Source organism: Triturus cristatus, chromosome 7 (assembly GCF_964204655.1).
Source record: "Triturus cristatus chromosome 7, aTriCri1.1, whole genome shotgun sequence".
In the NCBI taxonomy this organism is placed as follows: Eukaryota; Metazoa; Chordata; class Amphibia; order Caudata; family Salamandridae; genus Triturus; species Triturus cristatus.
In genome coordinates, this window is record NC_140590.1 from 1,250,753,924 (window position 1) to 1,250,769,672 (window position 15,749).

General features: G+C 43.4%; 1 protein-coding gene across 1 annotated transcript in view; it reads right to left on the bottom strand.

The window, feature by feature from the left end:
- LOC146811731 (perforin-1-like) overlaps nt 1–15,749 on the bottom strand; it is a 65,170-nt gene that overhangs the window by 16,439 nt on the left and 32,982 nt on the right. The window contains exon 2 of the mRNA XM_085614530.1: nt 3,455–4,052. Within this exon, the coding sequence (XP_085470656.1) occupies nt 3,455–3,981 (527 nt within the window). The 5' untranslated portion in view covers nt 3,982–4,052. The remainder of the gene's footprint in view (nt 1–3,454; nt 4,053–15,749) is intronic.

Consider the following 15,749-nt stretch of genomic DNA (forward strand, 5'->3'; position numbering starts at 1 on the left):
TAAATGGAGTGACAATAGTCAATGTAACTGCTCCAAAATCTAATGCTTTCTCTACTGTTGCTTGCATTTGACTGGAAATAATAAATGTAACCCCTCAGAAGTCCAAAATGTTCCTTACTGTTGCATAGACTGGAATGGGAATAGTAAATCTTATCCCTCCGAAGTCCAGTGCTTACCTTATGTTGCACAGACTGGAGTGGAAATAGTAAATCTTTTCCCTCTAAAGTCCAATGTTTTCCCTACTTCTGAAAATACTGAAATGGAAATAGTAACTATTACCTCTCCGAATCCAACACTTTCCCTACCCTTGCGCTGTTGGAGTGGGAATAGTAAATCTAAAACCTCCAAAGCTCACCCCTTCCCCTACCCTTGCGCTGTTTGGAGTGGGAATAGTAAATCTAAAACGTCCAAAGTTCACCTTTTCCACTACCCTTGCGCTGTTTGGTGTGGGAATGGTAAATCTAAAACCTCGAAAATTCACCCCTTCCCCAACCGTTGTGCTGTTTGGATTGGAAATAATAAATTGAACCCCTTGAAGTCCAACACTTTCACTAATGTTGCCCCGGTTGCAGTGGGAATAGCAAATCCAGTCCCTCCGAAACCCAACACTTTCCCCACTGATGCGCAGTTTGAAGTGGGAATAATGGGCCTGATTTTCAAAGGTAAACTTACACATTTGTGTAAGTGTACGATTGTTTGCTACTCACAAAGGGATTTCTGAATAATATCTTTGCTAGTGCGAAGTCTTTGCACATAAAAAGACCTATTGTTTGATGTGCGGAGACTCCGCACTCGCAAGGATACTACTTGTAAATCCCTTTGTGAATAGCAAACAATCGTAAGCTCCCACAAAAGTGTAAGTATACCTTTGTTAATCAGTCCCAATATATTTAACCCCTTCGAAGTCCTACACTTTCTCTACTGTTGCATAAAGTGGAGTGGGAATAGTAAATCTATTATTCCCAGACTCCAATACTTTTCCTAATATTGGTTAAATGTATTCATTATTAATATTTGTTTATAGTTATAGTTAGCCTCCCACTTCACTCGTACAAAGCCAGAGAAACTTAGCAGTTAGAGCTAGCTGAGCTAACTATAACTCACACCCCTGCAATGCACTGCTTATGACCTCACATATTACATCACTCATGATATGGTTAGTGACATAACTCATGACATCACTGATGACATCTCAAATGGCATCATGTATACAGTTACTGAGACAAGCACTTACAGTATGTGCTTGTCTCAGTAACTGTATACATGAGTGAGTTCATGTGTTACTATATCTATGAGTCAGTGAGTGGATGTGTGAGTAACTGTGTGAGTGACAGTATGGGTAAGTGAGTATCTGTATAGGTGACAGATTCAGCATGAGAATGTCTGTATGGGTGTATGAATGGGTGTGTAAGTGTCTGCATGTGGATGTGTGAATAGCTGTGTTGGTCAGTGAGCAGCTGCATGAGTGGCTATATATGTGAGTTAGTGGTTGTATTTGTGGCTGTATAGGTGAGTTGATGTCCTAGTGGCTCTATGGCTCAGTGAGTAAGTGTATAACTGTTTATATGGGTCTGGGAATGGGAACATCAGGGGTTGTGTGGGAGTGGGTGTATGAGATGTTGTATGGGGTGTAGCTGGGTGTGCGGCAGGTTCTGTGGATGTCATCATTAATGTAATTTGAGATGTCATCAGTGATATCATGAGTGATGGAATATGTGAGGTCATAAGCAGTGCATTGCGGGGGGATGAGTTATAGTTAGCTCAGCTAACTCTAACTGCTGAATTTCTCTGGTTTTGTTCAAGTGAAACGTGAGCCTAACTTTACCGTCCCTGTGACCTTTGTTTTTTTCAGTGAATTTCTAAGGTTTTTTAAACTCTATTTCATAACTATAACGTCCCTGTAACCTTTGTTGTTTTCAGTTCATTTCTATGTTTTTTTAAATTCTATTTCCAATCTAGTGGTGAAAAGGGGACGAGCTTTCCATGACCTCTCTACAATTCCAGTGGGTGGGGCTTACTGGAGGTATCAGGAGGGGTTCTTGGCCCCCAAGGACGGTCAGCATCCAAGGAGGCTTCTTCCCCCAATTAGTAGTGCACCTAGAGGAGCTTTTCAGAGTAGTGGAGAAAAGGGGCAAGGCCTCTGATGAATTCTCAGCAATCCTACTGTGTGGGACTTCCTGGAGGTAACAGAAGGGGCAGTTGGCCTCCAAGGATCCTCAGAAATCAAGGGAACTTCACCCCCCAACCAGTAGTGCGCCGGTAGGCACGTTAGAGTGAAAGGGGCGGGCCTTTTGCAAATTGCTGGGCCAGCTTTAAACATTTTTATTATTTTTATATTAGGGTAGGGGGCCATGTGACCCCCCTTCCCTGGTGTGATTCAAGGCCTTTTTGGAATGGAGAGAGGGCCCGCACGACTCCCCTCCCAAGGCCGATTTCAACTCTGGAGACCCCATTGCCTGGCCTTTTTGTTTTTTCTTTCTTACAGTAGGGGAGGGGGGGCCGCTCTGCCCCGTGGGCCGATTTTAGCCCTGGGGACTCCATCTCCCGTGGCCTGGCTTTTTATTTATCTATTTGTTTACAGTAGGGGAGGGGGGACATGCAGCCCACCTCCCAAGCCGATATTGGACCCGGGGCCCAGCCTCCTGCCCTGGTGTCCATCGAGGGAGCCATGGTCCCATGCAGGGCGGCTTCAGCTTAATGGGCATGGAGCATCCGTAAATCCATCCAACAAGCAAAGAAATGCTGAAGCCAAGTTCAAAGTTCCTAATGTTTTACTTTCAAGAATAAAAGTGGCAGCGTGCAAATCATTCATAATCCTGATGCATTTCAGCTCTAACACGAGCCTTGGTCAGCAGGTCTCTGAATTAGCTATCCACATGCTTTTAAATGCAGGCTGTGGTATGCCTGTAGTCCTGAAATACTACATCAACCAGCATGCACTAGTTCAATACTGAAGGTCATAGCATCAGGATTACGAACAATTTGCATGCTGCCAAAAAACAGTAGGGGACTTTGAAATTGGCTTCAGCATTTCTTTGGTTGATATATGTATGTATGTATATATGTATATGCGTTCATATAAGTATATATATATATCTCTAAAATTAAATATTATTGATATTTATTGAATTAACCCTCTATTAAAGGTATATATTTAAATATTTACGATTTACTACTATAAATTAAGAAACAATATTTTGCATGTTTTTAACAATATTAGCATGAAGCAATATTTGTTCTCTTTATTTTTGTACTTACCATTATACCATTATAAGGATAGAGACACAATATTTTTATAAATGATATTTGTTACACAATATTTGTGTTACACACCATTGTTGATTTTAATATTGTGGCAGTGATTCATCTTTCAAAAACACAGCATGCCCACCTTTACTTCCTTCCCTCAGCCATAACAATTGCACACCACAATATGGATGAACTCTCATCTCACCTGTAATGTGTGCAGGACACTTCCTGGCTGATAAAGCTGTACCTGGCAGAGGTTGATTTCTTCCCTGCAAATTTTGACAAGCGGGAATCAGAACCTGCCATTGTAGTGTAGTACACCGAGAGGCCAATCTTCCAATTATTGTTAATGGTTTCAGTTTGCGATTGTTTTAGGGAGGTGCTGGAATCATGAAGTTTGGATATAGTTTTGATGCTGTGCTTGCTGATGATGCGCCAGTCAACAACTTGCTTGGGTATCTTCTGGTATCTCTTGCCTTGCAGTGGGTTACTGCACAGTTTACAGCCTGCGCTTCTGTTTCCTGTGTCCTCCATTTTGATAACATAGGATCGCTTCCTTTCCAGTTTGGTGACGTCAAACCCTTCTCCACCTAGGTTGTGCCCAGGCACAAAGGGAGCTGCTTCACATTCCTTAGTATTGCCATGACGGCAGCCGGCCTCCACGCCAGACAACTTTGGAGATGTCAGGCAGAGCATCCAGCAACACAACAGCAATCCAAAATGGCTTTTCATGGTGAAAACAGTGCAGAGCGCTGCCTCTCTGGGAGGAGCTTCAAGCTTCAGCAGAGTGCTCTGTATGTCTCCTGTTGGTGTACATAGAAATGTACCATTAGAAATCATGGCTACATTCAAAAAGATATCTATATATTTATAGGCAGCCAAAGACATGTATAATATTCACTACAAGTATCACAAGAATCGGCAAAGTGAGTAGGTCTTGCTTGCATTTTGAGTCCTGACTACAACAAGAAAGAAATATTGCTGCAATGGAAAATGAAGCAACATGTATTGCTTTCTGTGTATGATGCATCTTTAAAATATCATATTCCAAGACAGAAGAAGTGAGAACTGATACAGAGTTCACTCACCTTCACAAACATCTAACCACTCAAAAAATAACAGGAGGGAACCCCTATCGTGCTTAGCCTATCTCTCAGTGCATGCACATGGGCATGACCCTGTGGTGTTAAAAGGACTCTCACCCACTAGGATTCCAAGTGACATGCTTCATCATAGAGTCCTCATCCAGATACTTAGTGCATCTGGACAGGCTCAACTTTGGCATCCAGGGGAGCTCTTTGGTTATTGGATGGGATCCTAGATTTCAAATACTCAAGGGTGTCCTGAGGGTTAATTTTCTCATTAATTATCTCTGTCTCTCTCATACCGACAGAGAGGTGCGCACATAGAGACCAAATATATCGGTATGTAAGGCATGTGTGAGTATAGTGAATGTAAGTTTGACAAATGAATGCACACAAATTAAATACTAATGGGATCCTTGTGAGGTCCTGATGAAAGCCAACTAACCGGGTGTGGCACTGGTCTGATGGCTGAAACATTTTGACCCAGGGATACAGAGGAGACTGATTACCTTAGTGCATACCCACCTGTTTGTAATTCCGTAAGGGTGCCCCTTGAAATAACAATTAACCCTCAGGACACCCTAGACCATTTTTAATCTAGGATCCCTCCCAATGACCATTGAGCTCCCTTGGCAAACAAGGATGAGTCCATCAAGATACACTAAGTATCTGGACAAGGACTCTATGTTGAAGCATGCCACTTGAAATCTAAGTGGGTGAGGGTCCTTTTAACACCATAGGGTGAGACCCTTGGGCGACACAGAGAGATAGGCTAAGCACAAAATAGGGTTCCCGTCTGTTGTTTTTGCATCTTTAAGATAAACATTTTACCATACTTTTGATATGTGCAGTTATCTGTTGTGTATTTTATTGGCAGAACTCCTTGAGATGGAAATTACAGCAAACAGTCAATACAGTGAAATACAAAGGACAAATTCCTCTGGGAGGAAACAATGCTTAGTTTGTAAAAGAATAAGTGCTGGGGCACAAAGTTTTGCACTGAAGCATGTGGCTGGCAGTTCACATTGTAAGGGGTAACAAATACCAAGGCAGAGTAGTACAGGTTCCACCTCATACCTCTTTCATCCACCACTAGACACTGACTCCTCCTTTATCTGACTCTTGCAGGTTCTTTTGCATCGCTGCTGTCTCCCTTTGTAAATGTTTTTCAGTTTTCTTCCTTCTTTTCACCCTTTGTGTTTTTCTTTCTCTTGCTCTCGGTTAAAGTTTGATGTGGAACGATTGGTGGCATTCCCTAGCAATGAGTGCCAGAGGCCCCCACTTGCAACCAATGTCTCAAATTAAGCACTGGAAGCAGAAAAAGCCAACACTATCTATATTCCAGAGTCAGTAATAATAGGTTCTGATGACAGTTGTGCTGTGAAAGCCGCCCTAGAAACAAATTGGTTTTGAATGATCTATGTCTTTGTTTAGTCAAGTCTAGTCTTCACAAAGATGCATAATGGACAACTGAAAACTAGGTAGAGTGGCCAAAGTCAGGATCATTTACAGGGCAATCTGGCTGTGCCAAAAGGGCTGGTCTGATAGGTCAATGTGGACTGCTTATTTTGATTGTTTGTGGGACTGTTTTATGAACTGGTGAATTGATTTGTCCTATTGATTTCCCTGATATTACCACAAACATTGCTTGTAGCAAGCACCAATGATTGCAGCCTACCATACCTTGCAAAACACGTATACAGTGTGTCTTTACAAATTCACAACTATCCTGATTTGTAAATGTGCACCACTTTTTGAGCTATTTGATTTGCTAATGGGGGCCACTTTTATTTTAGTGCTCCGGGCCAATTTTCTGCCCTAGTCTGACCCTGGGACTGGCTACATGAAGAGAGAATACTGGGCTAAGAGTTCCACTGAGATCAATCCGGCATTACCACGTTGTAGCCCTCCTTCCCACACACTAACTGCGACAACCAGTCACAGTCACAGTCACAGTCACAGTCACAGTACCAGTAACGCAGAAGACTTCCCATTAACATGTTGTGTAGCCCAAATCCCACTTGACCCAAATGGAATGAAAAATAAGCTTTTGCAAGAAGCCAACCGAAATTTCCATTAGGGTTATGCAGTCTGCGTGAGGTAGCATGGCAGTTTCTGCAACAAAAAACAATTACATTTGTCATAAACAGTAAAGCATGAGGTGTCTCAGTAACAGCAGAGGGCAATTGTGAGACACTAGAAGTTACTCACCATGTGGAGTTTGGACGATTCTTCGCTAGTCAATGAGGAGAGGACTGCCTGACTATTTTGCTACACTCTCACTGCCAAGCATGACAGTAGAAGTGCAGCGGAGTGTGTGCAGACAGGACAGACTGGCACTGCCAAACGTAGCAGTTTTTCCAAGGCTGCGGGAGATATATTGATTCTCTATGAGCTCAAAAGAGAAATGAGCTCCGGCCCCAGCATCCTGCCCCCTTCTCTCTTTGACCACTCAGTGAGCTAGCCAACGAAAGCAGAAAGCCCTCCAGGGGAAGAGATGCTATGTGTTTTCAAACCTCAATGTTGCCTTCCATCTCCACTTGCGTATCCACTCAGCCTTCCCCTGCAGCCTCCAATCTGTTTGCTTTCAGACCTAGACCTGATCAGCGGCGGTTACTCCTTTAGGGCGGAGGGGCATCTCCCCCCTCCCACTGAAAGTGTAGAAAGCACAAAATATAAAATGATAATGAAGAGATTTTATTTTTCAGCTCAGCCAAGCAGAGTGGCAGTGCTGGGTGGGCCATAGCTGTTGATTGGCAACAGGGAGTAGTTTTGCTGCTTCAGTTTGAACTGTGCATGTCACTTTGTCCGGCTATCTTGTGACGGCCAGCCTGACATGCCCATTTTAAACCTCTCCACTCAGCTTTCTTAGACTACTCGGTGGAGAGCAGGCACAGGCAGCCAGTGCCTGAGGGAGCGTCAAGGCATCCAGCTCCAGCCAATGCTGGTGCTTCCATCATGATGCTAAACATTATCAGCAGCATGACAGCAGCACCAGGATTAGTTAGGAGAGTGGCTCAGAGACTCCTTGCTGCCTTGGAGCTTTGGACTGCAGCAGGACCGAAGAGGAACAAGAGGACAAGCTAGTGGTAAGTCCTCTATTTTATTTTTTAATAAAAGTGCTTTCATTTCCACTTGCAGGTAGTCTGAGAAACTCAGACTGCCTTGGTTCAGACTCAACACCATAGCTCTCAATCATGGTCCATTGTAAACACTGTTCATAACAGAGCACAATTGAGAGATGTGCTGGTTTCTCACAGTGCCTCTAAGTGAGTCAAAAAAGTTTGTCTCACCATTTTATAATGTAAGCAGCCGCTACTGGGCCTGATCATGGCTCAAGAGGTGGAGCTTAGCGATGCACTGGATGTCTCTATATGGAACTCTGCAGTGAACAGTTCTCTATCTCCAGAGCCCCGTGGAGGCCTAAAACCATGTGGCTAAGTGCTGAAGCAAGCAGCTTCCCCTCATCCTGCCACCAGCTGCTGCCTGAGAGGATGATGCCATTGGGAGGAAATGTTAATAGAGCTACCAAGGTTGAATCACTGTCACTGCTCAGGTGGCAAACAGTGGCGATAGAGCAGGGGTCAAAAGGCGAATGCCTTTGTGTGTGTGTGTTTATGTGTGTGTTTAAGGTTAGAAGAGAGCAGGGTTGGCCTTGGGCCTATGCGTGAATTAGCTCAAGACCAATCTGTTTCCAGTCCACAGAGATAGGGTTGAACCTCCCAATGTGGGGGAGATGAGATAGAAACCGCTAGTAGTGTGATATCTGGAGATATTTATCGCTAGCTCCCTGAACTTGAGAAGAGTAAAATAGGGATGGCGGTGACAGCCTTCCGATCGAGTGTTGGAGTCTGGATGACCCAGCCCCTATCGGTGGTAGGCCCCATAGCAGTGGCCAAAATGGTGGCTTTGCCTCACTTCCTCTATTTTGTGGTTCTTCCACTAATGATACCGCAAGTTACATTTCGGGAACTGGACTCAATACTAATTGAACAAGTTCGGGCGATGGGTGGCATTGGCCAAACTGCAACGAGCGTCCTCGGGTGGTGGGCTGAATGTTCCTGACTTCAATTCCTATTACCTAGCGGTGCAGCTACAATTGTGCATGGGCTGGTTTCCAGGGCAGGAGACGCCCGGCATGTTGAGGCTCCCGGATCCCCCTGATGAGACACAGTTGTGGTCCCTTCTACTTCGGCCACAGAGAGCCCCCACGAGGCGCGACATGACCTCTCGTTTCTCAAAATTTGCTGGTAGAGGGTACTCAGACAGGCACGAACATGGGCTCTGTATTTTCTGGATATCCTGATTTGGGTAATTGTTGCTCAGTCAGTGGGAGTGGACGTAGGCTGCCTACAAGACTGGGAGACAGTGGGACTGAACACCGGGGGCACCCTATATACAGATGGTATGTTGCCGCTGTTTAAAGATCTGCGTACAGACTTTGACCTTCTGGCTGGGCAGTTTCTACTCTATGTACCCTGACTGCAGGGGAGAAGAGGGACAAAGTCGCATTTACTCCAGAGCAGTCAATTAATCTGTGCTGCCACAGACAAGCACCAACTGGTTTGAGGGCTATACAGTGCTCTGCATGGGGACCTATGCTCTTTCCTTTCTGTGCTGCTTGAACGCTGGGAAATCGATCTGGGCTCCCCCCTGATGGACGGAGACTGGGCTCAGATGTGGGAGGTTGCGTCTAAGATCTCTAAAAATGCCGGACTTTGACTCATACACTTTTATGTCCTGCATTGAGCCTACTACCTAACACCCGTACAATTCAGCATTTATTTCCTGCTGGTGCTGCCATACTGATCGTGGGGATATACTCCACATGCTTTGCGGCTGCCCTCGCCTGGTCCCATATTGGACAAGGTGGTGTGCCTGTTGGTGGAGGTTTCAGTATGTTCTTTGACCCCATCGCCTATGCTCTGCCTGTTGGGTCTATATCCCTGCCAGGCCAAACATAAAGTTACGAATTGATTTATTGACCTGGCTCTGCTGCTTGATAAACGCTGGATTATGAAGCACTCAAAACATTTCGAGGAGTGGTGGGCAGAGGTACTGTGCTGGGTTGCTTGGGAGGGTGCAGCGCAACTGCAATAGATGCACCAGGGCAGTAGACCCATAGAGTTTGTGAGGATGAGAACGAAGGAGTACTCGCCAACTAAGACACCTGCTGGAAATGGACCCTTTGGAGGCGGGCCTTGTGGCCGAGGATAGGCCCTGCTTTTCACCCCCACTGTCCGCACTGCCTTGATGAGCACCTGGAGGACATTGAGCTGCCTCCCTGCTTGTTACAATTACAGTGCTAGGAAGCACTTGAAAATCTCCAGCAGGCTCCCACAGTGCAGGTCCCGCCATCAACTGCCTTTCTGCCTCCCTGCTTGTTCGTCTTGCGGCTGGAGCTGCACAGCTAATTACAGCGCTAGGAAGTGCTTGAAAATCTCCAGCTGGCTCCCGCAGTGCGGGTCCTGCTGTCAACTGCCTTCCTGCCTCCCTGCTTGTTCGTCTTGCGGCCGGAGCCGCACAGCCCATTACAGCGCTGGGAAGCGCTTGAAAATCTCCAGCGGGCTCCCACAGCGCGGGTCCCGCCGTCAACTGTCTTCCTGCTTGTTCGTCTTGCGGCAGGAGCCGCACAGCCAATTACAGTGCTAGGAAGCGCTTGAAAATCTCCAGCGGGCTCCCGCAGCGCCGGGTCCCGCCGTCAACTGCCTTCCTGCCTCCCTGCTTGTTCGGCTTGTGGCCGGAGCCGCACAACCAATTACAGCGCTAGGAAGCGATTGAAAGTTTCCAGCGGGATCCCGCAGCGCGGGACTCCCGCGGGCGTGCCCGGGCCAAGCCCAGGCCAAGGGCGGGCTTCAGCGGCCGAAAGAGGCTGGGCTGGGCCACTTCCCTGAAATTTGCTGTGCAAATACAGATAGTTGGGGTAAAAAAATACCGATTCGGTAAGTGTCGGTATTTTAGAATCGGTATTTACCGATTCGGTAATGGTAACCTGTATCTCATTGATTCCTATGGGCCAGGAGGCCCATAGGAATCAATGGGAAGCCAGTTACCATTACCGAATCGGTAAATACCGAATCGGTAATGGGGGGAGCTCAATCAAGGGTGGCAGGGTGTCACATTGACACCCTGTTGCACCCCTGATTCCTGCATGTGTGCACATGTGGCACACATACATGCCCTGAGGGCATGTGTGTCTGCCACATTGCACACATCTAAGGGCCAAAAAATGCATTTACTGAGTCATTCGTCATTTACCACCAACTTTCAGTTGGTGGTAAATAACGAATCCCCACACCCACCACACACTCCCCCTACATCTCATTTCTGTATTCAGTATTTACCGAATCGGTAAAATTACCGATTCGGTAAATTACCGAATACAGAAATGATCCCCCTACATATCAAAAGCCTAAATACCGGTCGGTAACGGTATAATTATCGAAAATCGGCCGTTACCGACCGGTATTGGGCTACCTACATATGGCCCCAAGACTTTAAACACTTTTTTTGTACAAATACCCCAATTAATGTAGTGGAAAGGTGGTGCCATTTTGAAAACTTAAGGACACATCACAAGACATGAGGAAACGTAAACTCGTGGGTGCTGCCGCCAGTAGCAAGAACAAAACGGCTAGATTGAGTGCTCCTATAACCAACTACCTTAATAATGCAATGAGTTTAATCTATAGTGAAATTGAAATTGTTGAAGAATGCTTAGCCGCCACGAAGAATGCATTAACCACTGTGATAGATGAGACTTAGGAATGCATTAGAAGCAACTCCGACCCACAATGCCAAAATGAAAATAGTAACAGCCCTTGTGCATAACACCTGTGGGGCACCTTGTGTATCATCTGACCCATTGGGAATACTGACTTTCCCAGAGGACATAAGTAATTCTATCCCATCAGTAGCCAAAAATAAAGAGGAAGTGAAAGGAAAAGATGATGATGCAACTAAAAAATTGCATCCAATGCTCCTTAAACATAATGGAGGGATAAAGGCCAGTACTAAGAATGAGTTTACAACTAAACTGTATCTAGCCTCAAACAATTATTAGGAAAGAACGACACGGTCGAAAAAAATCTCCTAAAGGAAATTGGGAAAACTAAGGATTATGTAGCGCAGATCCTGAAAATCATTACAGATTTGTCATCTCACAGGAAAGTACTATCGGACAAAAATCCATCAGAAACAGTGGGAAAGGATAAAATGAAAGATATTGTTAGTAATAAGACTGTATGTGGCCCTGTGAAACCTGTATTAAGGTATAATGAGAAAAATAGGGGAGAATTTGTAGAGAATTTAGTTAAGGAAACTACAGAAAGAGATTTGTATGTACCATCAGTATCCCGAAAATGTGATAAAAACAACAAGTCCTACATGCCCTATAATTAGAAGTTATGATGAAACAATGGAAAGATCTGAACTTAGATATAACTACAGAGGTTCACTTCATCTACCACCCGAGGCTACACCTTACACTATTATCCTTAGAGATGTCCTAGTACTGGAGGATGGTGTCAATGAGGGTTGAGTAGATTTGAAGAATACAGTCCTGCACTGGTTTACGAAACACTCTCTCCATAACCCAAATAATTTGGCAAGGAACATTATTATGGTGAGAAGAGTACCCTGGGTAGGGAGATCTCAGAAAAATAGAGAGGGAGACTTTGTGGTTGTTTCTTTTCGATACCCGGCAATGGTTGAAGTTTTGCTTGAAGAAATATCTAATGATGGAGAAATGTCAGCTAATAATGGGAAAAGCGATATTACCAGGGTTCTTTATATTTCTCTAGACCAATTGCAAGAAACCCAAAAGAGTATGACAGTGGTCCATTGACAGCTGATAGGTATAGACCTCTGAACCAGTCTAATAGATTTTCAGCTCTTAGACGACGCAGTGATATAGATTGACTGCACCAGGGTGCTTATTAATGTTTTACACAAACCTCTCGTCTTGTTGAAAAAGGTTTATTGTTAACACTTGATATGCAGGCCTATAATCTGATTATAGTTTCATGGAACATTGCAGGAATCAATTCAAAATTGGATACTAAGGTATGGCCTGAATTTCTGGAAAAGTGTCAAATAATTTGTGTACAAGAGACCTGGCACACAGAACCCTTCTTTGTTGATGGCTACTCAACAATTAGTACACAAGCAACCCCCTCACGAAGTGGAAGGGCAAAGGGAGGCTTAGCTGTTTTACTTTTGGTTACATTCCGCTGACATTGAAACATGATTATATTGATTCACCTTATTTCCAGTTTTTGTGGTTAAATACTATTGATCATCAGTGTTTTGTGATAATTAACTCTTATAATAATGTCTTCGACAGTAATAGAAATCAAGTAATTTTATCCCTTGAGAAGGAGCTTGATCTGTTTTTAAAACAGATCAAGGGTGACTACTTTTTGATTTGGGTTGAAGATTTTAATAGTAGGAAATGTGACATTCTCAAAGGGAAAGTACTGTGGATATGAGAATGAGTCCGGAGAAAGCTACACTCATTTCCCAAATAACACGTATTTGGAATCAATTAACTGGGTTTTGTGCAAATATAATTTGGAAGTAGTGGATAAGATGCTACAGGAGGGAAAAGTGGAGTTACCAACTTTTGAAGGGCATGGCCAGTGTTCAACAATCGATCAGATATTAATCTCGGTACATGGGCAAAATCAGATAGTAAAAATGGAGGTGGAAAAAAGCTGTTTAAGCGACCACAACCCAGTCAGATTAAATGATATCCCTTGTGATTGGCACAAAGTATAAAAACCCAGGGAGAAAATGGCATTTCGATCAAATTGTCCGGGATAAATCAGATAGATTTTGTAGAAAGATTATTGGGTGATTGTAAAAATGAAATCGAGTTATGTAAAAGCGGGGATTCAACAAGTAAAAATATTATTGGGGCTTTTAGTAAAATAACCGCAGCAATTTCTCAGGGCTTAAAAGTTAAGAATAAGATCAAAAAGAAAAAGATAGTCAGCTGGTTTGACTCAGAATGTACGGAAAATTAGACCAAAAGACAACGAACAGATAAATAATCAGAGGACGATATATACATTGAAAGGGGCAAAAAGAAAGAGGGAAATTCAAAGTGAAGCATGGTAGAAGCTTACACAGGCAGCTGATACTAGGGATTCTTCTCTTTTTAGGAAAACGATAAATCACCCCTATTTTAAAGACAATGGTGCTGTAAAAATTGAAAGCTTAGTAGTGGATTAACCACTTTACGAAGGTTTTTAACTCAGATAATGAAATGCCTGTTTCAACAGTTCGTAGTGACCCAATATATATTTCTGAATCAGACGATAATATCATCTTCATAAATTTTGATACCTTCTATTTAGACCCCATTACTGTAAATGAAGTCACATCGGTCTTAGAACAATGTGCTAATGGAAAGGCACCTGGCGTTGATGGTGTCCCTATAGACATCTTCAAACAGAATGTGGGCTTATGGGGTCAGTTGTTACAAAATGTGTTTGACACTATTGCTCAAGGTTTGATTCCAAGAACATGGACAGAAAGTATATTGTCCCAATCTTCAAAAAGGGAAATAGGAACGACCCCAAATGTTACCGCCCAATCTCCCTTCTCAACACAACATCTAAAGTAATGGGCAGGATATTGCTGGAGAGACTGGAATTGTGGGCAGGGCAGAACAAAATCCTTACTGAAACACAATATGGCTTCAGAAGGGAGATTGGGACAATAGAACGGTGCATACATTTGCACCTTTTTATTTCTAAATATACAATTGTGAAAAAGGGCCACTTACACCTTTGTTTTATTGACCCCACAAGTGCCTTTGACTGAGTAAATCATTCAAAATTATGGCAAATGTTGATTAACATGGGGGCACCAAATGACATTGTGAATTATCTTTCACAATTGTATAGTCGTCTGAGTACTAGAGTGCGTTATGGGGTTGGAGGAGAGTGTACATCAAGTTTTAGGGTAAACCCGGGGAATTGGACAGGTCTGTGTCCTTGCCCCCCTTTTATTTTCCTTATATGTAAATGAAGTGGATGCAGAGTTACAAAATTTAAATGCTGACACCCCTAGAGTAGGCAAACGCTCCGTTCCAATTCTACTCTATGCAGACGACGCAGTTCTTTTATCAAGAACTGCGAATGGATTACAGTCCCTGATTGAGAAATCTGCTGAATTTATGCAGGATAGGGACCTTGTATTAAATTTGAATAAAACTTTTTCGATGGTGTGTGGACAAGGGAAACCAAAAACAAAGATTCACCATGTAAATAGTGATCCTATTAAAGCAACAAATTCATTTATATATCCGGGATTAGTTTACAATGCACAGGGACACTGGAGAACCCAGATTGAACAATGTAAATTAAAACTTGTCAGGTCGACAGAGGCAGTCGTTAGGTGTTCAAAAAATATTGGTAATAAACCTATTACGGAAATCATGACTTTATATAGTAGTAAATGCTTAAATGGAACTTGTTATGGAGCAGCACTTTGGGGGGGGCGGCACATTGTTCATCCCTCCAAACCCAAGAAAATAATTTCTTACGAAGATTACTTGCTGCACCAAACTCCACCCCTACATATAGTGTACATAAAGAACTTGGGGCACCGTATAGTAGTGATTTTATAAGTACCATAATTTTAAATTCTTGGTATGGGATATGGAGCACAGAGGGTGCAAGGTTTACACAAGAGGTAATCAGAGATTGTATTGCCCTTGACCATGGGAGTAAAATCCCGTGGCCGATATATATGAGAAATCTTTTAAAGGAATGTGTTGAGGATGTTGATCTAGAAAATCCCTCTCAAATACTTGAATACGACAAAAATGAATTAAAAAAAAGTTTGGTGGACTCACGTAACTGGTTGAGGGAAGTAGATGCCAATACGAAACCCTTGACAAAGGATTATTGTGAGAGAACTTTTGGGACTGGGACACAAAACTATTTATTGCAGGTCACAAACTCAACGCACAGATTTTACCTAATAAGACTGCGGATGGGTTTGGCTAATTTTTTAATAGCCGTTCCAAAAATGGGCATGTGGAGCCAAAATTTGCCAAAGTGTCCCTGTGACGGTAAATCAAATCAGACAACGTTACATTTTATTTTGTTCTTTAACTTTTATAGGGAACTTAGGAAGTGTTTTTTACGGCCTTTGTTCTAAAAAGAGAGGTTATTTTTATACAGACCTGCTTTTGAATATATCTGTAGCCTAGGTAATATTAAAGTCTGTAACGCTGTGGCGATCTTCATCCAGAAGGCAATTATACCCTCGTTGGTGAAAGTGCTCTTTACAAATACACATAACATCAGGGAGTACTAAGATATTTTATTTTCTTGAACAGAGTTAGTGCATGGGTCATGGCATTCCACCATCCCAGGGTAAGGTGAGGGGGTAAAACAATTC